Here is a 27876-nt window from a genome sequence, read left to right on the forward strand (position 1 = left end):
ACCCTGGACAAGTCGCCAGGTCATCACAGGGCTGACACATAGACACAGACAACCATTCACACTCACATTCACACCTACGCTCAATTTAGAGTCACCAGTTAACCTAACCTGCATGTCTTTGGACTGTGGGGGAAACCGGAGCACCCGGAGGAAACCCACGCGGACACGGGGAGAACATGCAAACTCCGCACAGAAAGGCCTTCGCCGGCCACGGGGCTGTGAGGCGACAGCGCTAACCACTACACCACTGTGCCGCCCAGCTTAACACAGTCCCTAAGCAATCATAATAAACCCCTTCCAGAGTTATGCTAAAGAACATGGTTGTGCTCAGAGACTTTAGAACTTGTGCTAAAAGACTTTTGGATTTGTGCTAAATAACCGGATACCTTTGTGGCAGTGGCGGCTGGTAGTCTTTCAAACGGGAGGCTGGTCGGTTACGATATTTCCAGATTTTAAAAGAAAAAACACATCAGTTTTGCTCATACTCTTGCCTCTGATCTGGCTGATTGTTGGCAGCGTCACAAACTGTGAAATAACAGGTTCTTTTGGCCCATTAGCCTACTGTCCAATATACATGATGGTGGTGTTGGGGGGGAGGGGTATATTTTAACATTTTATATTTTAAAATTGTGGCATGTTGTTTAAAAATTGACCTCGGCTGTGTTTTTGTTTAAAAATATTTTCCAAATTGTAGCTGTGTTTAATTCATATCCAGAAAAATATATATTCCAATATAATATACTCAGCATAAACATTTTAAATAGATTCTATATTTTTGGTCCATCCATGACATATTACTAAAGTAGCCTATTTACTGTTGTTGATGTGGGTCACTTGCTGTTAGCCAATTCACTTTCTCGTACCAGGAGAGCTGAAAGGAACGAGTATTATTCCCTACCTTTTTCACCAAGTCAATTTGAGGCGTTGGTCTACCCTGCTCTTTAATTTTAATTTTTTCCTCGAAAGGAAGACTGGCAAATGGCTTCGCCAAAATTAAATCAGCAATGCTTGGCATCCGTGCGCAGCTTTCTTGCTAGCTGACTAGCCCCCTCAAGTTCAGTCACTCAAATAAACGAAATTTCTGGAACTAAGATAGCAAACTTGACAACACTATATTTACACTTTTTATTTACAATGAAAATATATACAAACTAAAAAAGCTGGTAGAAACCGTATGTAATGAATGAAATCGAAATGTAAGCCGATCTCTTGCAATACACCACAGCACTTGCAAATCCGCATGGGACTGAAATGATGTTGCCAGATACTGCTGAAGTTATCCAGCCCAAAATATGTTCAAAACCCGCCAAAATGCACTTAAAACCGCCCAATCTGGCAACACTGTACCGCTGCCTGTCTATAGTTGAAACGAGCTGTCAATCAAAGAAAATATCCGGCCGCTTTCACCAATCACCAGTCTCCTCGCGGAAACTGCCATGTCCCTCCCATGTGAGGCTCGGAGTCCGTGGGCGGGCATTTTCGCAGTATTTGTCCAATAACAGTCTTGCATTTTGAGATTGAAAAGCGCATAGCTCCCAAATGCCGTTGAAGTCCATTGAGGCTGGGAATCCATGAGACTCCGTGGGCGGGCATTTTCGCAGTATTTGTCCAATAATCGTCTTGCATTTTGAGATTGACAAGCACAGAGCTCCCAATCCACTGAGGCTGGGCTGCATCGCGCTGTCACGAGGGGGAGAAACTCACGCGCACATTAGGCGAACTGGGGAAAGTTATAACGGAATGATTTCGCACTGTAGTGGGTTGAGCACATATATTTCTATGATTCTGGATCTGAAATAGCAATGTTATAAGGTCGGCTATAACATAAGCCTAGCGCAATTCATCCTACACGATGTTTGTCATTTTTAGAGGAGGCTGAGCCTCCCTCGTTGTCTTAGAGCAATCGCCTGTGCTTTGAGGGGACTCTAGCAAATAACGTGCATGAAATTGCTCGCTTCACACAGTCAAGCAGACGGAGGAATTCCGTGTGCTCATGCACAGGTTTACCTTTGAGCGTGCACTGACAGTTCCATCATTCTGTCGCTAAACAAACAGCTGATCACACCGAGGTGCTCACTGAGCGCCGATATTTATTTATTAGTTTGGCCCTGCGTTTCCTTTCCTTCGTATAGAACATAACGTCTTTTCTTCTCGCTTTCTTTCCGTTACTGTAGTCGGTCTTTCCCGTTTCATTCGCACACTCACGTCCTCCATTTTTCTCTCCTGTTTCAAATTTGTATCCCACAATGCCTTGCGCGAACAGGGAAAGCTCGCCACGTCATGCATGACGTAGTATCTTGAATTGGGTCACGGTGAAGCAGGAAAAAATAGCGGAGAATTTAGGGCCACGTGGAGATAAATTCATTAATTGTTCTATTAAAAAATACAAATAGAATTGGAAGTCTGTGATTCGCATTCGGTAGCTTTCAGTCCACTAAACAAAAATAATTACGTGTCGGGGGAAATTCTTTTTATGACCTACAATTGAAAAACCTGAAAGGTCGTCTACCTTTTAATATTAAGAAAAGAACATCAGCATGGAATCGCCTCCTCTAATGTCTAACAACTTGTAGACGTTTGTAAAAGCTCTTGGATATTTCTACACGCAGAACGTTTCAGTCTCATTTATATTAAAGGTCCCATGGCATGGTGGTTTGTTGATGCTTTAAACGGGCTCGTGGAGGTTTCCGGATGTTATATCCGCAGCCTTTCTCGAAATGAACCCTCGGCACGTAGATATAGCCTCCTGGGAGAAAGCCCCATTTCAGCGCTTTTCCCAGTGCGTCGTTTTGCTAATGAGAAGCAGGAGGCGGGGAAGGGTAGAGGGTGGGGGCGGGTCTTATCATTAATATTCATGACATGTAAACGTGTTACCTCTGATTGGCTAACAGCACTGTGACGCTACCTCCAGTGGGTCAGAACAAGCGGATGTGGGTGTCTTACTATGGCGAGAGAGAAGGAACAAACCGCGAAGGGAAAAATACCGCGCGCTGACGTCATTAAGGTGCGACGCGAGGAAATAAAATAAATTCAACAAATGTTTGGGTTTTTACTGAACAAACAAATAAAATGAATGAGTGACTTAAAAAAAAGAATGTGGGTGTCTTTGTAAAAACTGTTTTGATTGGCTATTATAACAGAGCATGCTGCATGCTTTTTGGTTTTGTAGCGCAGAGTACCTGGCTAACTGCAGGAAGCGGTTAGCTGCACAGCTAATGTAGCCATTGCAAGGCTAACGTGGCACTGATTTTAAAACACGGCAAAACGACTTAACAGTTATACACTTACTTGTTCGGTGTTTGTTGCTGATGCGGCAGGGATGCTTGGTACGGATCCAGGCTTCAGTGACCGTTGATGTGCAAAACCTGCCCTGTACTGTCCCAAGTTGTGGAAACATTCCTCAGGAAAATGCTTCCGACAAACATACACCGTCTTAGGTCGACTCGACGGCGTATTATTGAAGTAAATAAAATTAAGCCACTGCATCTTCAGGGGCTCTCCCGTCGGCAGTAAAAACAGACTCTTTTCTGTGTTGTCACATCCATGTACAGCGCAATTTCCATGTTTCGCTCGCTTAGGTGATGCCATGTTGTTGTGTCCTCTATGGTCTCCTCATTACAACTGGGCGGGGCAATCCATACAGTGGGTGGGAATCCAGAGGGGGGGCGTAGGGATCATCTCCCTTGCTGACGTAGTAAAGGGAAGAGTTTATCAATGCGCCGTTTTGACGCGCCATTCTCAAATGTTGGGCATAGTTTGGTTTACACATTATGAAATTTCTAGCCACTGGGGTGACTTAAGAAGGTCAGAGGAACTCATTTTAATGTTAAAAAACCTCAGAAAGTGAAAATTTCATGCCATGGGACCTTTAAGATTACACGAATGGAATGTTTTCAGTTCAGACCAAAGGTATTCACATTCCACCGTGAAGATGAGTGAGAAGTGTGTGGCTGAGTATGAGCAGAGCAGAATGGCGTCATTAGTGCAGCAAACTTTTTTTTTTCTCTCTCTCTCTCTCTTTCTGTCTCTCTCAGTTGTACTGCACTGATTTTGTAACTGCTTTTTACAGAGAAACTATCTTCTGTCCACTGATGCTCATCACCCAGATCCTGCATTGTTACTCCACTGTAATTGTTCATGTTTTCTCTTCACCTTGCAGAGAAGGAACAGGAGCTGTGCATCAGAGAGAGACTAACAAATTTAAAGCTGACCAGGTAAACCTTCAAACTCTATTCAGTGTGCATTTGAGCAAAGAGAGATTATGCATTAATAAAATTTCACAACTTTTTATTTGTATAATACTGAGATGAGATATAGCCATGAGCTGTGCGTAGTGACCGAACAAATGAGAATCATGGAAATGAGCTTCCTTCAAAGGATGCTTCGGCTCACTCTTCGTGACCGGGTGAGTAACTCTGACGTTTGGCAGGGGCTCGGAGGAGAGCCACTGGTCCTGCACATCGAAAGGAACCAGCTACGGTTGTTCATGTTCGGGTGTCCGTCTAGAATGCTTCCTCGGTGAGGGTATTCCAGGCATGTCCGCCTGGGAGGAGACCCTGAGGCAGACCCACATGCTGGAGAGATTGTGTTTCTGCTAGCTTGGGCATGCCTCGGTATTCCCCCCCACCTGGAAGAGGTGGCTGGAGCAAGGGGGACTGAGGCATCTCTACCTGAACTGCTGCACCTGTGACCTGGATCTGGATAGGATGTGGATGAGAAATATTCAAATAGTCCACCCTTAATCTTTAGGGGGTTGTTTGTCCAGGTGGTGGTGGTTGTTGTTCGTCAGGGCATGGAAAGTAACTACGTGGACTCTCTTACTTGAGGACCGGGTCCATTGTAACACGCATGTTAGTGTTTTTTTTTTTTTTTCAGGACAATGTTCAACCTTGCTACAGTTTAGTTAACATACGAATAGATAAGTGTTGTTGCATTAACTGTCGACATAAAAAAATATACACTACCGTTCAAAAGTTTGGGGTCACCCAGACAATTTTGTGTTTTCCATGAAAAGTCACACTTTTATTTCCCACCATAAGTTGTAAAATGAATAGAAAATATAGTCAAGACATTTTTCTGGCCATTTTGAGCATTTAATCGACCCCACAAATGTGATGCTCCAGAAACTCAATCTGCTCAAAGGAAGGTCAGTTTTATAGCTTCTCTAAAGAGCTCAACTGTTTTCAGCTGTGCTAACATGATTGTACAAGGGTTTTCTAATCATCCATTAGCCTTCTGAGGCAATGAGCAAACACATTGTACCATTAGAACACTGGAGTGAGAGTTGCTGGAAATGGGCCTCTATCAGTGTTGCCAGATACTGCTGACGTTTTCCAGCCCAAAATATGTTCAAAACCCGCCAAAATGCACTTGAAACCGCCCAATCTGGCAACACTGGCCTCTATACACCTATGTACAGTTATGTTCAAAATAATAGCAGTCCCTCAACAGTAGCAAGATAAATCACTGTTTTTGTTAAAATTTCAACCTTTACACCGCAAGCAAGTTTCTGGAGGGTATAGTAAAGGTATAGAAAACCAACAGACCCAACAGGCCTGCCGTGCATGCTACTGATTCTGTGAAATTGAATGATTAGCTGAAAGGGCTGTGTTCAAAAAAATAGCAGTGGTGAGTTCAATTAGGGAGGGCATTGATTTTGTGAAAAAAAGGTGTTAACAGGTGGTCCTTATTTAAGGATCAAGGCAACTGACATTGCATATGCTGTCTGTCCTGCATTGGTCCTGAAAAACCAAGTAAAATGGGTCGTTCAAGACACTGTTCTGATGAAGAGCGGCTTTTAATCAAGAAATGGATAAAAGAGGGGAAAACCTACAAAGAAGTGCAGAAACTTATAGGCTGTTCAGCTAAAATGATATCAAACGCTTTAAAATGGCAGCCAATACCAGAAAGACGAGGAAGAAAAAGAAAAACAACTTCTCGAATGGATCGGAGAATAACCAAACTGGCAAAGGCTCAGCCAATGATCAGCTCCAGGAGGATCAAAGAAGATCTAAACTTGCCTGTGAGTACTGGTACAATCAGACGACGTCTATGTGAAGCCAATCTACCAGCAAGAAGCCCCCGCAAAGTCCCATTGTTAAAGAAAAGACGTGCTGAAGCGGCTACAATTTGCCAAAGAACACATTGACTGGCCTGAAAAGAAATGGCGTAATATTTTTGTGAACAGATGAAAGTAAGATTGTTCTTTTTGGGTCTAAGGGTCACAGACAGTTTGTCAGACGTCCTGCAAACACAGAATTCAAGCCACAGTACACAGTGAAGACTGTTAAGCATGGTGGTGCAAGCATCATGATATGGGGATGTTTTTCATACTACGGTGTTGGTCCTATTTACCGCATACCAGGGATCATGGATCAGTTTGAGTACATCAGGATACTGGAAGAAGTCATGTTGCCATATGCTGAAGAGGAAATGCCTTTGAAGTGGGTGTTTCAACAAGACAATGACCCCAAACACACCAGCAAGCGAGCAAAATCATGGTTCCAGACAACCAGCATCCAACTAATGGAGTGGCCAGCACAATCCCCGGACCTCAATCCCATAGAAAACTTGTGGGCTGACATAAAAAATGCTGTTCATGAGGCAAAAGCAAGAAATGCAGAGGAATTGTGGAACGTACTACAATTGACCTGGGCTGCAATACCTGTTGACCGTTGCCAGAAGTCGGTCGACTCCATGCACCACAGATGCGAAGCAGTTATCAGAAACCATGGTTATGCAACAAAATATTAGTTTAGGATACTCAGCAAAGTTGAATTTTCAAGAATTTCTTAGTTTGTATGGTACATTTTTGAGTTTCCAAAGAAAGATGTCAACACTGCTATTTTTTTTTTGAACATTACATTTCTTGACTTTCTGTGAAATATTATGAAACGTAATTACTTTTTCCAATTTCCTTGCTTTGAAATAGAATGTGCAGTATGCCCAATGCATTTGTGTTCATTAAAGTACAATTGATTTGAAGAATTTTGACATTTACTCGCCTTTTTAAAGACACTGCTATTATTTTGAGCACAACTGTAGATATTGCACCAAAAACCAGACATTTGCAGCTAGAATAGTCATTTACCACATTAGCAATGTATAGAGTGGATTTCTGATTAGTTTAAAGTGATCTTCATTGAAAAGAACAGTGCTTTTCTTTCAAAAATAAGGACATTTCAAAGTGACCCCAGACTTTTGAATGGTAGTGTATAAAGTATATTTTCATCTTTTGTTTTATTTACTTGAATTATTAGTACAAGTACCAAATTAACCCTCATCCTACCATGCTATTTTACACCTTAATCTTACCATGTGGGCTCCGTTTGGACCCCAATACTTTTCTTTAAAATTAAAGCTTATAAAGACAAAATCACCAGATAAGTTTTGTTCAGAACATCTTGTATTAATAACAGCAATACACTAAAGGGCCCAAGGCATAAAGAACACACTTAACCTTCATCCTACCAGCCAATTTTACATACACAAACTACCAGGCGGGGTCCGTATGGACCCCAGGAGGGAATACCTTGAAATCAATGCAGTAAGAACCAATTCAATGCAGCAAACAGACATAACTTTATTGAAGAACAAAATCCACTATGGCTGAATATCAATGATGTATTATAAATGCAATAACATTGCAATAATATTGCAATAACTAGCATACACGTAGCAAATTATAGCGCCACAAAAAAAATTGGCATTATATACATGATTTTTGCAGCTCATGCAGCTGTAAAACATTCTGGATTACAACTTAGGTCTTTTCTTACAGAATTTAAAACAAAAAAGTAATTGTAAAATAATTTCGGGCTTTTGTTTTGCAGCCTGTGCTTATTGCAGCAGTGGGGTCCACACGGACCCCAAGAAGGAATGCCTTGGTAGTTTCATTATGGAACATAAAAGAAATAAAAGAAGTTAACTTTCAGTGTGCTATTCAATTATGAAATGAAAGACAGATAAACTTTACTCTGGGGTCCGGTTGGACCCCAGTAACAAATTAATTATACCTTCACAATGCAAAAAGCTGATCTTCCGGTGCTTTAGTGTTTTAATTAAGACATAAATTCCGACAAATTCATAAAACGGTGAGGCAGTATGTCACACATTTTTAAAATGGCAAACAAGCATATAGGTGCGGGGTCCAGATGGACCCCACTTGGTAGGATGAAGGTTAAAAGTATTTACTGTTATGCAAGTTGGTGTTTTGTATTCACCACTGCTATTAGTTTAATATTAGCCATTAAAGTAGTATACTTCAGCTTCACGTCCATTCATCTCTCTCTCTCTCTCTCTCTCTCTCTTTTCTTTCTCTCTCTAGAGCAGAGAGTTTGATGAAGGCCTATAACGTGGTGAGGCAGCAGAGGGCGCACTCTCCACTGTTTACAGAACACAGAGGTACAGAGGTGACGCGGAAGCCGCTGTACAGTCTGAACACAGAACAGCTAACTGGCTTGTGTATGTGAATGTTAGATGGTTTTGAATGTGCCGTGTGTGGATATAAAAATCTATATATATTTTTTAACTTATTTTTAATAAAATTTCATAATCTGACTGCAAAAGGGCCACAAAGATTTTTAAGATTCCAGACAAGCTGCTCGTTTGTTAAATGATCTTCAGAACACTGAATATCAATGACTCTCAGGATTAAGATCATAATTATCCTTCATCTCAGAGCATTTCATTTCGTGAGCTTGCATAAGAAGGATAAAATGGATTTATAATGCTTAAAATGTAGAAAGCTCTGAATCAGAATAAAAACCATTCTTTGTCATGAATCAGGAATAAAACGTGCAGTTGTAGGAACAAGTCTGGGTGGGGTTGGGTTTTTTGTTGTTTGTCGTCCCACACCAGCACACCCGGACATTTTATTCTTCTTATCTCACAGCAATTGACAAGGACACGAATGTTTTTATTGATTAATGTGACTTTTTTTTTTATTCATTTGCATTGTTAAACAAGTTCCTGTGATCATTTACCTTCCAGCGGCTACTGTATCAAAAATGATCCTTTCAGCAGCTTCCCTTCCCTCCTCTCGCTCACAGTAAATAATGCAAAAAAGAAAAAAAATTGCTTGTCCTGTTAGAGAAACTGCAAAAGCCCTTTATCCTAAAAACTTTCTTCCGTGTATTTAAACTTGGTTACAGCGTTACTGATTTATTAGTACCAAGTGTTGATACTGGAGATTTCTTCCACTAGCCACATAAACTTCTACGCCCATAAAACTTCATATTGATGACTATACACTTTTAAATGTTGTACAGTGGGGCAAAAAAGTATTTAGTCAGCCACCAATTGTGCAAGTTCTCCCACTTAAAAAGATGAGAGAGGCCTGTAATTTTCATCATAGGTACACTTCAACTATGAGAGACATAATGGGGGGGAAAGAATCCAGGAAATCACATTGTCTGATTTTTAAAGAATTTATTTGCAAATTATGGTGGAAAATAAGTATTTGGTCAATAACAAAAGTTCATCTCAATACTTTGTTATATACCCTTTGTTGGCAATGACAGAGGTCAAACGTTTTCTGTAGGTTTTCACACACTGTTGCTGGTATTTTGGCCCATTCCTCCATGCAGATCTCCTCTAGAGCAGTGATGTTTTGGGGCTGTCGCTGGGCAACACGGACTTTCAACTCCCTCCAAAGATTTTCTATGGGGTTGAGATCTGGAGACTGGCTAGGCCACTCCAGGACCTTGAAATGCTTCTTACGAAACCACTCTTTCATTGCCCGGGAGGTGTGTTTGGGATCATTGTCATGCTGAAAGACCCAGCCACGTTTCATCTTCAATGCCCTTGCTGATGGAAGGAGGTTTTCACTCAAAATCTCACGATACATGGCCCCATTCATTCTTTCCTTTACACGGATCAGTCGTCCTGGTCCCTTTGCAGAAAAACAGCCCCAAAGCATGATGTTTCCACCCCCATGCTTCACAGTAGGTATGGTGTTCTTTGGATGCAACTCAGCATTCTTTCTCCTCCAAACACGACAAGTTGAGTTTTTACCAAAAAGTTCTATTTTGGTTTCATCTGACCATATGACATTCTCCCAATCCTCTTCTGGATCATCCAAATGCTCTCTAGCAAACTTCAGACGGGCCTGGACATGTACTGGCTTAAGCAGGGGGACACGTCTGGCACTACAGGATTTGAGTCCCTGGCGGCGTAGTGTGTTACTGATGGTAGCCTTTGTTACTTTGGTCCCAGCTCTCTGCAGGTCATTCACTAGGTCCCCCCGTGTGGTTCTGGGATTTTTGCTCACCGTTCTTGTGATCATTTTGACCCCACGGGGTGAGATCTTGCGTGGAGCCTCAGATCGAGGGAGTCTTGTATGTCTTCCATTTTCTAATAATTGCTCCCACAGTTGATTTCTTCACACCAAGCTGCTTACCTATTGCAGGTTCAGTCTTCCCAGCCTGGTGCAGGTCTATAATTTTGTTTCTGGTGTCCTTTGACAGCTCTTTGGTCTTGGCCATAGTGGAGTTTGGAGTGTGACTGTTTGAGGTTGTGGACAGGTGTCTTTTATACTGATAACGAGTTCAAACAGGTGCCATTAATACAGGTAACGAGTGGAGGACAGAGGAGCCTCTTAAAGAAGTTGTTACAGGTCTGTGAGAGCCAGAAATCTTGCTTGTTTGTAGGTGACCAAATACTTATTTAACCGAGGAATTTACCAATTAATTCATTAAAAATCCTACAATGTGATTTCCTGGATTCTTTCCCTCCATTCTGTCTCTCATAGTTGAAGTGTACCTATGATGAAAATTACAGGCCTCTCTCATCTTTTTAAGTGGGAGAACTTGCACAATCGGTGGCTGACTAAATACTTTTTTGCCCCACTGTATGTCTACCATACATGACACTGCACATTGTTACTACAGATTTAGTATGAGAACAAGTGCCTTTAATATAATCCTTGCAGGCACAATCAGTCAGAGCTGCTGCTATAGAAAACTAAATAACAGGCAGGGTTTTTATTTATTTATTTAAGATTAGTGCTTGGTATCATACAAGTACGCTTAATTTTTCATTGTATCCACTGCAGAGGATATAAAGTGTACACATCCCGTTAAAATGATCGGTTTTTCTGATGTTAAAAAAAAAAAAGAGACCACGATAAAGAACTTCAAAACTTTTCCCACTTTTAATATGACTTATAACCTGTATAATTCAACTGAAAAACAGACAAATCTATTGGGGGGGGCATAAAAAAAACGTACAATAAGCTGGTTGCGTAAGTGTGCACACCCTTAAACTAATACTTTGTTGAAGCACCTTTTGATTTAATTACAGCATTCAGTCTTTTTGGGTTCACACCCACCATCAATTAAAACGACTCTGATTAACCCCAAATAAAGTTCAGACATTTACTCAGTTGCCTCCTCCAGCAAAAGCCAGGGTTCACAGAGAGCTTACAAAGCATCAGAGGGATCTCATTGTTGAAAGGTATCAGTCAGGAGAAGGGAACAAAAACATTTCCACGGCATTAGATATACCATGGAGCACAGTGAAGACCGTCATCAAGAAGTGGAGAGAATATGGGACAACAGTGACATTACTGAGAACTGGACGTCCCTCCAAAATTGATGAAAAGACCAGGGCTTTGAACCAGAATTTTTTTCCTATTGGTTCGTTCCAAACAGAAACGGAATTTTAACGTTTCCGGTTTTGGGTTCCACCATTAAATAGACGTTCCCGAACCGGTTAGAACAAAAAAATGTCATTCCCGGAACGGTTAATTACGTTCCCTGTCAGCTGTTTAACAAATGGCTATAAAATTATGTCTCTGTCTCATCCAGCTTAAGCCAAATGTAGGCTAATTCTATTACAACCTTCATTAAATAAGACAAGAAATAATTCAAAACAATTATTATTTCAAATGTTGGCGATTTGGATTCTCAGTATGTCTTCCCATCTACACAAACAGAAAAAGTGCCAAAAATGAAAGATAATTCGTTTAGTGTGTTACCAAAGGCTAGTCAGGCCCTATAGAGGGCTACCGCATGACGTCACCGCGCCGTGAGATTTTGTTAGGCGCCATATTGGAAGACCAAGTACACATCTATGCAAGTACATACATACATAAAACACACTACACCTGAAATGTAGCCAGGGCCGGTTCTGCCCTAATCTGGACCCGGGTGCAACATCGCGCAAACCCCCCCCCCAAAAAAAAAACCCAGTCTAAATCAGGACAACCATCACATAACTATAACTATAAACATTTTATATCAACTATTTTAACTAAATGGGCTATAATAAATAAGGCTTCAGGCAGCCACGGCGGGCTGCCTCAGAAAAGTAACCATTCAATGACAACTGAAAGCCTGCAGCCACGGCGGGCTGCCTCAGAAAAGTAACCATTTGTCCTACCTTAAAACTCGTTTTGCATTTTCTGCCTCCTTTTTTGTATTTTCGACCCTCCGTTTATTTTCTTTCCTTTTCTGAAAACCCGATTTGTGTCCAGACATTTTGTTCTGCTACCAACGAACTAACTCGTCAGGTCTCGTCTCTCGAGCCCGCGATGATTCCCGTGGGAAGGGCAACAACTGATACATTTTTACAAACAGCCAATAGGGAGGTTGCAACGTTCAGGCTCTTCTTTGCTCAGACACTCAGTAATTCACTTATTATCACATGGAGACGTGATAGCAGTCCACCTTCCCGCTCTCTCCATTCAGTCAGCGAACGTCACACAGGAAGTGAACCCCAGCGGGTCATAGAAACTTGCGCAGGAGAAGAATGGCTTTTTTATTTGTAGGCTACGGAAACTTTGAGGAACGAAATAAAAACCGGTATTAACCGGTTACCATTATTTTTAATAAGCGTTTCTGTTCCGGAACATAAAAAATAATAAAGTTTCTGGTTTCGTTTCTGTTCCATGTGAAATAGAAAAAGTTCCCGGTTTTCGTTTTCGTTCCTTGAACCGGTTCAAAGCCCTGGAAAAGACGAGATGAAAACTGGTCAGGGAGGCTGCCGAGAGGCCTACAGCAACACTGAAGGGGCTGCAGGGATTTCTGGCAAGTACTGGTCGTGTACTACATGTGACAACAATCTCCCGTATTCTCCATATGTCTGGACTATGAGGTAGGGTCAAAGAAAAACATCCAGGCCCAGCTAAATTTTGCAAAAAAAAAAAAATCAACTCTCCCAAAAGCATGTGGGAAAATGTGTCATGGTCTGATGAAACCAAGGTTGAACTTTTTGGCTACGATTCCAAAAGGTATGTTTGGCGCAAAAACAACACTGCACATCACCAAAAGAACCCCATACCCACGGTGAAGCATGGTGGTGGCAGCATCATATTTTGGGGTTGTTTTTCTTCAGCTGGAACAGGGGCTTTAGTCAAGATGGAGGGAATTATGAACAGTTTTAAATATCAGTCAATTTTGGCCCAAAAACCTTCAGGTGTCTGCTAGAAAGATGAAGATGAAGAGGAATTTAATCTTTCAGCACGACAATGACCCCAAAAAAGTTTTGGAATGGCCCAGCCAGAGCCCAGACCTAAATCTGATTGAAAATCTGTGGGGTGACCTGAAGATGGCTGTGCACAAGAGACGCCCTCGCAATCTGACAGATTTGGAGCGCTTTTGCAAGGAAGAGTGGGCAAATATTGCCAAGTCTAGATGTGGCAGGCTGATAGACCCTGACCCAAAAAGACTGAATGCTGTAATTAAATCAAAAGGGCAAAGTATTAGTTTAAGGGTGTGCACACTTATGCAACCAGCTTATTGTACGGTGTGTGTTTTTTAAAAAAATATTTTTCCTCCTAATAGATTTGTTTTTCAATTAAATTGTACAGGTTATAGGTCACATTAAAGGTGGGAAAAATTTTGAAATTATTTTTCGTGGTCTCATCTCATCTCATTATCTGTAGCCGCTTTATCCTGTTCTAAGGGTCGCAGGCAAGCTGGAGCCTATCCCAGCTGACTACGGGCGAAAGGCGGGGTACACCCTGGACAAGTCGCCAGGTCATCACAGGGCTGACACATAGACACAGACAACCATTCACACTCACATTCACACCTACGGTCAATTTAGAGTCACCAGTTAGCCTAACCTGCATGTCTTTGGACTGTGGGGGAAACCGGAGCACCCGGAGGAAACCCACGCGGACACGGGGAGAACATGCAAACTCCGCACAGAAAGGCCCTCGCCGGCCACGGCGCTCGAACCCGGACCTTCTTGCTGTGAGGCGACAGCGCTAACCACTACACCACCGTGCCGCCCGTCTCATTTTCTTACATCAGAAAAACTTATCGTTTTAACAGGGTGTGTAGACTTTTTATATCTGCTGTATTTAAGGGCGGAGGGGTGGATGTGTGACAATGGGATACAGAAAATAAAGTGCAGAAACATCATTAATGGACCACATCAAGTGGCTTTAATAGATGAATACTCTAAATGTTCTCCGAGTCCATATTAAATGTCTGGTTAAGAGGATTACTGCTTAAATCTCACTGAAGCACCCTTCATGTTCTTGTACACTCGGTGCTTTCTTCCAGTTCACTATCTTACAGGTGAGTGATGCTGATCATGTTCGTGTCTTGACTTGCAGGTGGGGGTGAGAACGCGTCACCTGGAAAGAAGAAAGTCCATTTTGCGGGTGACGCCAAAGAAAACGTGATCTGAGCAGAGAGTCGGTATCAGAACTCAGGAGCGCGTGTTCATTAAGAAACTGCAGGCTGTTAATATAGGAGAAGTGGAGGCCCATGCAGGCTATTCGTGAACACTGAGATCTGCTAAAGGCTTCTGTGATTGTGGATTTATTTCCTGTACAGCACACAAAATCAACCTTGCTGGAAAATTTAGCCTTGTTTTAAGTCTGTGACTTTTCATATAGCTTAATAACAAGGATTTCAAGAAATGATGTATTTTTATTGTTTTTTAGAAAGTGCAATTTGGACAAAGGTCTAACACTGGATAATCGTTTTTCACGTTGTGTTTTGAGTGTTGATGCTTAACTTTAATAGTTATTTTATTTTTAGTGTTGTGAAAAATGCTTGTGTATTTATTGTGGAGAATAAAAGAAAACTTTTGTCTTTCACAATAGCTTCTGCTGTGCAGTTTTGTTTTGTTTTTTAAACGTGTATTAGGAAAAAAAATGTTGTACAGTTGATTTAATTTATCCACTGTAGGTTGCAGGTGAGCTGGAGCTCATCCCTGCTGAGATTGGGCAAGAGGTGGGGAACACCCTGGATGGGTCAAAAGGTTCTCATGGGGTTAATACAGAGAGACAGACATTCATACAATTTGGAGTAACCAGTAGGGTTAGCTTAAAGGTAGACTGCCTTTGATTTTTTCACATTTAGGTCATAAGATTTTTCCCCAACACCCAATTATTTTTGTTTAGTGGACCGAAAGCTACTGAATTCGAATCACAGACTTCCAATTTTATTAGGTTTTTTTTCAATAGAACAATTAATGAATTTAAGGCCACGTGGCCTGAAATTCTCTGACATTTTTTCTTTGTTTTTTTTTCTTGTTTCACCATGACCCAGTTCAAGATACTACGTCATGCATGACGTAGTGGGCTTTCCCCGTTCACGCAAGGCATTGTGGGATAGAAATTTGAAACAGGAGAGAAAAATGGAGGACGTGAGTGTGCGAATGAAACATGAAAGACCAACTACAGTAACAGAAAGTGAGAAGAAAAGACGTTATGTTGCGAAGGAAAGGAAACGCAGGACCAAACTAATAAATATGGGCGCTCAGCGAGCACCTCGGTGTGATCAGCTGTTCGTTTAGCGACAGAATGATGGAACTGTCAAGGCCAATTTATGCTGACAACGCAGTCCTCGCAGATGGCGTCGCAGATGGCGTCTGCGTAGCCCCCCCCTCGCAGACGCTCTGCGCGCACCTCCCAAAAATTGTGACCACCGCAGAAGCCTCGCAGACAGCGTCGCAGACAAGAGGGCTCTGATTGGTCCACTCTACATCCGCTGTACATGCACTTCCGCTTCCCTACTTTCCCGGTTTGTTTTGTTTTCACGACCGCCATTTTTAAAAACACGAGCGAAGATGGAGCAGCACAAAGAGCGGTTGATCGAGGAAGTGAGGAAGTACGTACATCTATATGACTCCAGTTCTAGTCATTATAAGTAACCGGAGGATAAACACTCCACTAACCACACCCACCAACTACTCCTAGCGATTTCGCGACTTCGCGCCCCCTTGCGTTGTGGCGGTGAATAACATCGCACACGCCTATTACTCCCCGCTCAACGATAAATTACAACTGTCTGCGAAAAGCTATCTGCGAAAGCCTTGTCGCAAGAGCATGCAGAGGCCCTCAGCGCACGCTCAAAGGTAAACCTGTAGATGGCAGTAATGCAACACTGTGGATGCCAGCTGCCGTAAAACCCAAAAGACGAAGAAGACGACAGCTCAGGTAAGAGTGCGCATGTGCACATGGACTTCCTCTGTCTGCTTGACTGCGCAAAGCGAACAGTTTCATGCACATTATTTGCTTTAATCCTCTCAAATATTAAATAACTTCCCAGCCACAGAATGGCCTGTTTTTTTTTTTAAAGATATTACAGAAATAAACACATCAGAATGACCAAATTTTAGAGAGAACCAAATTTCAGAGATTTTATGGAATCGAAAGGCAGTCTACTTTTAATCTTTTGTTTTTGGACTGTGGGAGGAAATCCACGCAGGCATGGGGCGAACATGCAAACTCCACACAGAACAGTCCCAGTTGATCAACAGGTTTGAACCTGGAACCCATTTTGCTGCGAGGCAACATTGCTAACTGTTGCATCACCAGGCTGCCTGTTGTGCAGTTACAGTATTATTAAATGAAAAAAAAAAAACATTACGGGAAAACAGGACTCGTACTAAAATTTCACTTGATCATCAGTTGAGGCCAAAATTTTACATACACCTAATCTGGAGAGATTCAATCCTTTTTACCCCCTCCACATTACTGTACAAGGTGCTGTCAAAAAGCTCGAGACCATTCCTCTTGCAATCGAATATAGCACGGCACGGTCATAGGTGTGCAGCACGGGTGAACATTTACTTTTGTGATTCACAATGCCACGTGATGATGTGCTATTAACATCAGGATCGGTATTAGATTAGATAGATTAGATAAAACTTTATTGATCCCTTTGGGAGGGTTCCCTCAGGGAAATTAAGATTCCAGCAGCATCATTACAGATAAACAGAGAAAAGAAATATTGAAAACTTTTAGATAAATTAAAAATTAATTATTTACATATCTCATTATCTCTAGCCACTTTATCCTGTTCTACAGGGTCGCAGGCAAGCTGGAGCCTATCCCAGCTGACTACGGGCGAAAGGCGGGGTACACCCTGGACAAGTCGCCAGGTCATCACAGGGCTGACACATAGACACAGACAACCATTCACACTCACATTCACACCTACGCTCAATTTAGAGTCACCAGTTAACCTAACCTGCATGTCTTTGGACTGTGGGGGAAACCGGAGCACCCGGAGGAAACCCACGCGGACACGGGGAGAACATGCAAACTCCGCACAGAAAGGCCCTCGCCGGCCACGGGGCTCGAACCCGGACCTTCTTGCTGTGAGGCGACAGCGCTAACCACTACACCACCGTGCCGCCCCGTATTTACATATACAAATATAAAAGAATAAGATATGGGGAAGGGGGGAGAAGTGGGGTTAGGGTAAGTGTGTGTGTGTGTGGGGGGGGGGGGCAGGAAAAATATTGCACTTTATATTGCACATTGTCCGGTATTGCTTATTGTCAGGCTAGGCTACTGCTCCTTCCCATCCTCTGTCCTCCTGTTACCCCTCCTCCCCCCCAGAGAGGAGTTGTACAGTCTGATGGCGTGAGGGACAAAGGAGTTTTTAAGTCTGTTCGTCCTGCACTTGGGAAGGAGCCTTCTGTCACTGAACAGGCTCCTCTGGTTGCTGATGCCGATGTGTAGAGGGTGACTGGCATCGTCCATGATGTTCAGTAGTTTGTCCATAGACCTCTTCTCTGCCACCATCACCAGACAGTCCAGCTTCATGCCGACCACAGAGCCGGCCCGCCTGATCAGTTTGTCCAGCCTGGATGTGTCCTTCTTGGATGTGCCCCCCCCAGCACACCACGGTGTAAAACAGGACACTGGCGACCACAGACTGATAGAACATCCACAGGAGTTTCCTGCAGATGTTAAAGGACCGCAGCCTCCTAAGGAAGTATAGCCTGCTCTGTCCCTTCTTGTATAAGTGATTGATGCATATAAGTGTTGGATGCATTTTTGTGACCTCGGCAATGAAGAACCTTGAAATGCTTCACAAACACAATCCTTGAAAATGTCTATGGAATTGAGCACATTGTGCATCAGGATCATCAGCAAATTCTGATTTCTGTGCCTCTGAATGCGTGAATGCCACTCAAAACACTTTGCTCAGCTCATTGCTTCATTGCTGTAAGCTTGCTGAAAGTATTTCAAGGGTCTCCATTGCAGACTGGGGAATTATTCATAACATTTTATTCAGTAGCTGATGTGAACATACGCTTTGATGCGGTAGTGTGGGGAAAAATGCATATATTATTGCGAAGACACATTTTAAGTGAGACGAAGTAATGATCTGATAGATTCAGACTGTAGAAGTGTGACTATATTTTATTAGATCTAATTTGACTGTTGGTATTAAATCGAGAGTGTGACCACTGTTATGAGTGGGTTCCTTTTACGTTCTGATTCACCCCTACTGAATCAGACACAAATGTTCTCAAAGGGTCTTGTGAAAAACAAGATGCATTTTAAAGTCTCCAACAATTAATGCTTTGTCTATTGTATGGCGTTAAAAAGCTGCCAAAAAGTTTTACAAATGCCCCACAATTTGCAGGCAGGATAAAACATGGGCGGCACGGTGGTGTCATGGTTAGCGCTGTCGCCTCATAGCAAGAAGGTTCTGGGTTCGAGCCCAGCAGCCGGCGAGGGCCTTTCTGTGTGGAGTTTGCATGTTCTTCCCGCGTCAGCGTGGGTTTCCTCTGGGTGCTCCGGTTTCCCCCACAGTTCAAAGACATGCAGTTAGGTTAACGTGGGGCGGCCTTGGGCTGAGGTGCCCTTGAGCAAGGTACCTGACCCCTGACTGCTCCCCGGGCGCTCTGGGTGTGTGTGCGTGTGTTCACTGCTTCAGATGGGTTAAATGCAGAGGATGAATCTCACTGTGTTTGAAGTGTGCATGTGACAAATAAAGGTTTCTTCTTCATGTGGTTCAGGAAGTATCAAGGTAGGAGGAGACAAGTGTGTTAGAAATTACTGGATACTACAGTATACTTTTTTTTATGCAGAGCACAAAACCGTTCAAAACATTCTTCCCCAATAGGACAGTCAATCATCTATCATGAGTTTAGCAACCTTAATAAAACAGATAATGTGTTGTTTTCATCACTGCAACTAATATTAACTTAAACAAATGTTCATCTAATGGTATTAAAAGTCAAAGTTAATAAAGTGATATTTAGTGGATCTGGAGAAATCTGAAGCAACTCTTTTGAAATACTAAATGAGCTGAATGGAAGTTAGATGTCCCTTTGGTGCCACCTGCTGTATTAGGGATCAGCCCATTTGTGAAAAAAGGGCATTTGCACCTCCATCCATTATCCATAGCCACTTATCCTGTGCAGGGTCGTGGGCAAGCTGGAGCCTATCCCAGCTGACTATGGGTGAGAGGCGGGGTACACCCTGGACAAGTTGCCAGATCATCGCAGGGCTGACACATAGACACAAACAACCATTCACACTCACACCTACAGTCAATTGAGAGCCACCAATTAGCCTAACCTGCATGTCTTTGGACTGTGGGGATAACCGGAGGAAACCCACACAGACACAGGGAGAACCCTGTCAGCCACTGGGCTTGAACCCAGAACCTCCTTGCTGTGAGGCGACAGTGTTAACCACTACACCACTGTGCCACCGCATTTGCAACTCATACAAGCGAACTAATGGAGCCAAAAGTCACATGATCTACAAATGATGTGTGTTGTGGTGTGCTTGTCAAAGTAGAAAAAGGTGTTGCATTTATAAAACTGATGACACAGATGTGCAAAGTGTTGCTTATTTATTTGCATTATTTTCATTTACAGAAATCCCACCCTGCAAAAACTAATTTCATGGATTGGGCACCAATAGCCCTGACAATACAGTGTGATACAATTCACATTGCATGTAAGTCACTCTCTCGATTCTGGGATATTGTATCTAATTTGCGGGCGTCATGGAGCCACTTTCAAAATGCAGGAGACTCCAAGAACTTCCGGGAGAGTTGGGAAGTCTGCACCACATTGTCACAGCTCTTCTTCCTTCCCCGAAAATACGCAACAAGTCGCACAGTTTTTGGAGAGTCGTTGAATGATGGAAAATGATTGTGTGGACTGATGAGTCTTTCAGATGGGATCCGTTACATTAATGTGTTTTAAAACACACCTGTCCAAGAAAGCAGTCATTTCTGTTAATGGTCTCAATCAGATAGAGCGGTGGCTACAATTATCGACAGTCCATAATTATCGACACCTTTTCAGATTTACCAATAAAAAACAATTTTACAAAGGTGAGTTTCAGTTATTACTGGTTAATTAATCAACCCGAAGACCCCCCCCCCCCCCCCACCCCACCCTTTGGTCTTGTTGTCCGATGACAGCTCATTACCTGAGATGGATTTTTTTTTCAGCACGATCAGCAATTTGAGGAAAACCCGGACGTTATCATCGCAGGTAAGCATGGTGGAAAGATCATGGACATGTTTTTACTAATCAAATTCACGATATTTCATGATCTCTTTGTCGAAACCTACTTTGTTTCTTACTCTTTCATTTGACAGTCACCATTTTGTATCTAAAGGCGCGTTTGAGAAGTCACGTGTGTGAGGTGTCGAAAATAGTGATCACTTTCACTGGTGTCCACCATTATCGACACGCTGTGGAATTAAGTGACATTAACAACTGTTATGGATCGATCTTTGGGTAACATTGTTGAAGTAGATTAAGTACTTTAAAAAAAATAAAAGTGCTGTGATTTAGATATATTTTTTCCTGATTCATAAGAATGGAATGCTTACAGAGTATTTGGAATCCTATTGCAATAAATAGAATTAGACCAGAATTAAATTCCTAGCATGTACAGTGGTGCTTGAAAGTTTGTGAACCCTTTAGAATTTTCTATATTTCTGCATAAATATGACCTAAAACAACATCAGATTTTCACACAAGTCCTAAAAGTAGATAAAGAGAACCCAGTTAAACAAATGAGACAAAAATATTATACTCGGTCATTTATTTATTAAAGGATAGGCTCCAGCTTGCCTGCGACCCTGTAGAACAGGATAAAGTGGCTAGAGATAATGAGATGAGATGAGATTTATTTATTGAGGATGGGATGACAATCAGGTGTGAGTGGGCACCCTGTTTTATTTAAAGAACAGGGATCTATCAAAGTCTGATCTTCACAACACATGTTTGTGGAAGTGAATCATGGCACGAACAAAGGAGATTTCTGAGGAGCTCAGAAAAAGCGTTGTTGATTCTCATCAGGCTGGAAAAGGTTACAAAACCATCTCTAAAGAGTTTGGACTCCACCAATCCACAGTCAGACAGATTGTGTACAAATGGAGGAAATTTAAGACCATTGTTACCCTCCCCAGGAGTGGTCGACCAACAAAGATCACTTCAAGAGCAAGGCGTGTAATAGTCGACGAGGTCACAAAGGACCCCAGGGTAACTTCTAAGCAACTGAAGACCTCTCTCACATTGACTAATGTTAAATGTTCATGAGTCCAGCATCAGGAGAACACTGAACAACAATGGTGTGCATGGCAGGGCTGCAAGGAGAAAACCGCTGCTCTCCAAAAAGAACATTGCTACTCGTCTGCAGTTTGCTAAAGATCACGTGGACAAGCCAGAAGGCTATTGGAAAAATGTTTTGTGGACGGATGAGACCAAAATAGAACTTTCTGGTTTAAATGATTAGCGTTATGTTTGGAGAAAGGAAAAACACTGCATTCCAGCATAAGAACCTTATCCCATCTGTGAAACGTTGTGGTGGTAGTATCATGGTTTGGGCCTGTTTTGCTGCATCTGGGCCAGGACGGCTTGCCATCATTGATGGAACAATGAATTCTGAATTATACCAGCAAATTCTAAAGGAAAATGTCAGGACATCTGTCCATGAACTGAATCTCAAGAGAAGGTGGGTCATGCAGCAAGACAACAACCCTAAGCACACAAGTCGTTCTACCAAAGAATGGTTAAAGAAGAATAAGTGAATGTTTTGGAATGGCCAAGTCAAAGTCCTGACCTTAATCCAATGGAAATGTTGTGGAAGGACCTGAAGCGAGCAGTTCATGTCAGGAAACCCACCAACATCCCAGAGTTGAAGCTGTTCTGTATGGAGGAATGGGCTAAAATTCCTCCAAGCCGGTGTGCAGGACTGATCAACAGTTACCGCAAACGTTTAGTTGCAGTTATTGCTGCACAAGGGGGTCACACCAGATACTGAAAGCAAACTTTTGCCACTCACAGATATGTAATATTGGATCATTTTCCTCAATAAATAAATGACCAAGTATAATATTTTTGTCTCATTTGTTTAACTGGGTTCTCTTTATCTACTTTTAGGACTTGTGTGAAAATCTGATGTTGTTTTAGGTCAGAAATATAGAAAATTCTAGAGGGTTCACAAACTTTCAAGCACCACTGTAAAAAAAAAAAAAGACATGCTTGAAATATTCAGATTTTTCGATTCCATTCGGAAAGTATAGTTTTGCAGTTTGTTGTAAATATCTATCACATGTCGATATCAGATCACGTGACACCGGCAAAGGTTCCACACGTCACTGGCCGGTGGTTCTGCTCCCAGTTGCCGGTCCGGGTGCAAAGTTTGAACTCCGTCTGCAAAACGCGGCTCGGTGATTTTCGCCCCGCCCTCTGTCACGATTCACTCGAACAAGGCACGAGCCGTCTAGACTTGCGTTCGGTTTAAGCTGTGCACGCGCTCTGTGTTTTGCTTTTCCTTGGTGCCACTTGCATAAATACAGGCGCGTGACAGCGACTGAAAGCCAATCAGAACCGATTCTGGTTTCATTATGACGGTCGGGTTTAGGGACTGTGTATAAATTCCTATACTGGTGAAAAAAAATCCAACATTGGTTGGGTGCTGGGGTGGCACTGTGGTGTAGTGGTTAGCACTGTTGCCTCACAGCAAGAAGGTCCTGGGTTCGATCCCAGCCGCCGGCGAGGGCCTTTCTGTGTGGAGTTTGCATGCTGTCCGCGTGGGTTTCCACCACAGTCCAAAGGCATGCACACCTACGCTCTACATTGACTGTAGGCGACTTGTCCAGGGTGTTCCCTGCCTCTTGCCCGTAGTCAGCTGGGATAGGCTCCAGCTTGCCTGCTACCTTGTAGAACAGGATAAAGCGGTTACAGATAACGGATGGGTGGTTGGGTGCTTTCACATATACCCCTTTTCTACCAACAAGGAACGGGTTCTTGAACCGGTTCCATTCAGGATTCTTTGAACCGGCCCACGTTTTCACCAATTTTCAGCGGAACCGTTGTAATCAAGGATATGCCATGAACAGAAGGCGTTACACAATGCACAATGGGAGTAAACCTTAGTCACAAGATGGCAGTGCGCATTGGTTTGTGAGCTTTTGTTATGTTCTTGCAGAACATTCAGTTGAAATCAAGCCATTTGAGGCGAATTGGTCCGCTTCTGAAAAAACTTGGCATTTGGATTTCCCGGCAAACATTGATTTTCATGACAGCATCTGTGGGACGCCTCCTTCCGAATCCTATGTCAGCGCTGGTTTGTTTATGAGAAAACAACCTGGTGGTTTTCTGCAAATTTCTTCAATGTTATCACGTAATTATTAAAATGGTTAACAGATGTATTGTAGGAGGGTGTAGAAACACCAATCATGATGGGATTAGTACTCATCGTTTCCCAAAAGACCGGACAATGAGAGAGAAATGGGAGCGCTTGGTCTACACAGGCTGTGCACTGAAACCATGCAAAGCTCGCGCAGCCTGCTGGTGCTTCCGCAGGTGACGTCACGAATCTGGCTCCAGACTCCCTTGGGATTTTTCCAGACGCGTTTTGTTATTTTACTTTTTTCTGCTGTAGACAGATGGCCTTGTGCAAAATTACCCTTCTGGATGAGTGTGTAAAGGGACATACTTTCATATAAAAAAACACAAAATTGGTCCAGAATATGCACTTTAAGTTTAGTACTGTACTGTATATCTTTGGTGTGTGCGTGTGAAGCAACAACATTAACTTATGTTCCAAAGACTATATTGTGCCTATTTAATCTTTATGGCTTTTTATTATTAGGCACACACACACACATATATATATATATATATATATATATGTATGTTATTTACCAGCTGGGAGGTCCGTATCGAATACCGTGACCGAGGTCTTGAAAGTACTGAGCGAGGCCCTCTGGGCCGAGGTCAGTATTCAAGGCCAAGGTCACGGTATTTCACCATACGGACCGACCTTAGGCTGGTAAATAATATATTTATTTTTTTCTTTACCAAATTCTAACAGAAAACGAGAGCGCCCGAAAGGGAAAACCCGAGCCGAGCCACCATTTTGAATCCTCATTCACGGCTGTAATGCAAATTGCTTCCTCCTCGGTATACAAGTGCACTTCCATGGCAGGAAAAAAACTACATTTTGCCGCCTATGTAGTCCCCTATTTATACAAATAGGAGTCATTCAGGATTCAGCCATGTTTTTGCTCGGCGTTAGCAACAGTTACAGGTTTTTAGCTTTCTCCTGAAATGTTTTCTTTTATTTCTTCTTCCTCAGGGTAGTAAAACTCGCTTTCGCTGTGAACACTGTCGTTATCGCTATCTATGCTGTAAAATTCATGCTATTCTCCTGAGAAATGCTGGCAAAAATGTATAAGATTTTTGATAATCTTATAAATAAATCTTATTTAAAAAAAAAAAAGATAAATGTTGACAAAAAATGCTACTACATTTGTTGTTGTGAGCGAGCGAGTCGCCAGAGGTCCGTAACTGGGGTCCTTATCGTAAGACACAGACCCGCTCGCCAGCCAATCAGAGCACAGGATTTGATGAAAAAAATAAAAATGAGTATTTCAGTAAAACAACTGAATAATTAACACTTACTTGTATGCATTAAGAGACTTGTAGGCTTTCATTGATTCTTTTGTGTATATTGAAGGCATGGGCGTAGTGGACGCGGGGGACATGTCCCCCGCACTTCCCGTATTTGTGCTCTCTGTCCCCCGCACTTTTTACAGCCATTACAACCACTCAATTCATTTTTAACATGTGGAAACGCATTTTTCCGAGCCGCCTCTAAACGCATCATGAGCAGGCGGAGCGGAGGCAGCAAACAAACCCCGCTGTCGTGTGTGATCAGAGACGCTTTAGAAAATATTGTATGAGTATCTTTGGTGCGATTCAGATCTGGGCAGCGCTTCTGTATGTTCAGCAAACCAGCCAAGAGGCTAAAGACTTTAGACAGTTTTTTCCAAACAAACCGTGTAAGTTGAGTAATGCTGTTGAATGTAAATAATGTTTAGCTAAAAGATGACAAATAGATGTCAATTTAGTTAGTTAAGCTAGCTAGCAAACTTAGAGGCGGTAGTAACTAGTTACATTTACTCCGTTACATTTACTTGAGTAACTTTTTGGATAAATTGTACTCTTAAGAGTTGTTTTGTTGCAAAATACGTTTTACTTTTACTTGAGTAATATTATTCTAAAGTAACAATACTCTTACTTGAGTAATGTTACTATTTTGGCTACTCTAAGATTACTCACTTCTGGGTAGAAAATAAGAATATAAACGTATTTGTGTTCCTTTGACTGTTATTTTTGTAAAGATTTAATTTATTTTTGTGGTAAAGTTTAAAGTACATGAATTTGCTGATTATTATTACTGTATTCCTAATTCTATTTCAAAATGTTGCTTTCCACATATTTTTTTAATCTTTATTGCCACAATAGAAAGAGCAGGGTGAGAGAGGAGACAGTGGACCAGAGGCCAACAGGGATGATTATGCAGGGTCACAGGTGAGAAGAGAATATAACTAGCTATGTCACTACTACTATTCTTAATTATATTTATAAATTTTACTTTATAGATTTATAGATTTTGACTTTAGATTTTGATAGTATATCATTTTAAAGAACTAAAGTCAGTTCCCTGGTGCTGTGCTGTTTGTGGTTATGGGGTTCTTTAGCTGCTAAGGAGAGGTGCAATTGAATGCAAGAGGATGATAAATCACTCAATAGACCTCTGAACAATTTGTCCCCCTCACTTCTAAAATGATGGCTACGCCCCTGATTGAAGGCGTGTCAATCACATAGGTAGATATCGCCGAAGGTCAGGTCAGGTCAGGTGCTTGGATTTGTGTCCGATCTGTCCGTAACTGTGTAAGGATCAGGCAAAACTTTGGTGCCACGGTGTCAGAGCATTTTTTAAGGATTTTCCACTAGGAGACCAACTGGTCTGGGCAATACAATCACAGGCCCCAGAGTCCATGCAGCTGCACCGCTGCGACATATTCTGTGATGCAAAGTGGTTCACCAATTACCATACAAACAAACACACTACAGTGACTACACAGCTATCAAGAGCAATTACCAAGCACAAATGTTATGTCAAAGACACTCAAAGGCTACGTTCACACTGCAGGCTGAAATGACTCAAATCCGATCTTTTCGCCCATATGTGACCTGTATCCGATCTTTTATTGACAATATGAACGACACAGATCCGATTTTTTCAAATCCGACCCAGGCCGTTTGGATATGTGGTCCTAATTCCGATCCCTATCCGCTCTTTTCATATGCGACTTCAGTCTGAACCGCCAGGTCGCATTCATCTGACTTACACGTCATCAACAAGCCACAAACGTCACTATTCTGCACTGAAGTAGGCGGCGGGTCTCTCAAAAAAAGTTACAACAACATGGCGCATAATCACGGGCGCAGATAGACGGTGGGACTCGTCCCACCCAGATTTAAATTCACCTCGCTCGGTCCCCCCCACTTATAGGGAGGAAAAAATGTCTATGCTGTCTTTCTTTGCATAAGGCAAACCTCACGGAAAAATCAAAAGACTAATTACCATTCGGTTTATTGAGGTGCACAGCAGTGTATACATAGTTGCAACAACTCACATAAAACAAAGACTGATATTCGGTTGGTTGAGCTGCGCAGACTGCACAGGTTGCGAGCTCGAGCTTGGTTGCTATAGTAACCCACAACAAGTTTGACAGGCATATCGGGGTTTGGGGTTGGTTTGCTGGCAGCTTTGTCCCCCCCCCAGTTTTTTGTCCCCCCCAGTTCCAAAAACGTATCTGCGCCCCTGCGCATGACATCAATGCGAGGGACGCTTCAGGCTGTGAAGGTTCTGAACCTTCTCAATGGAAGGACGCAGAGGTTAGGGAGCTGATTTCCATTTGGGGGGATGCAGCTATTCAAGCTAGATTGGATGGGTCATACCGCAACCGGGCGGTTTTACTTCCGTAAACACTGGCCATGCTCACTACGTGTGACGTCGTCGTATCCTGCAATACGCATGCGGAACACTTTTAGGTCGCTTTTCGTTCATACTGAGGATCACATACAAGTCGCATATATTTGTTAATGTGAACGACCTCACAAAAAAATCGGATTTCACAAAAAAATCGGAATTGAGCATTAAGCCTTGCAGTGTGAACGTAGCGAAAGTTACACAGTAATGACATCGGATTCTGACATCATCCATCTCAGTAACCAAATTTTAGTTTTGTTTTTCTTAACCAACATGATCTTGTGTGTATATCTTATAACATAGATCTTCATTTTCCTTGTTAAATATATACTTACATGGTACTTGGTTAA

General features: G+C 42.3%; 1 protein-coding gene across 1 annotated transcript in view; it reads left to right on the forward strand.

The window, feature by feature from the left end:
* The window catches only part of nek2 (NIMA-related kinase 2), a 39494-nt gene extending 24492 nt beyond the window's left edge, over positions 1 to 15002 (forward strand). Inside the window, 4 exon segments of the mRNA XM_060916140.1 lie at positions 4160 to 4214; positions 8327 to 8403; positions 14567 to 14633; positions 14635 to 15002. Coding sequence (XP_060772123.1) covers positions 4160 to 4214; positions 8327 to 8403; positions 14567 to 14633; positions 14635 to 14737 — 302 coding nt within the window. The 3' untranslated portion in view covers positions 14738 to 15002.
* Positions 15003 to 27876: the final 12874 nt, after the last annotated feature.

This window comes from Neoarius graeffei, chromosome 3, assembly GCF_027579695.1.
Source record: "Neoarius graeffei isolate fNeoGra1 chromosome 3, fNeoGra1.pri, whole genome shotgun sequence".
Classification (NCBI taxonomy): Eukaryota; Metazoa; Chordata; class Actinopteri; order Siluriformes; family Ariidae; genus Neoarius; species Neoarius graeffei.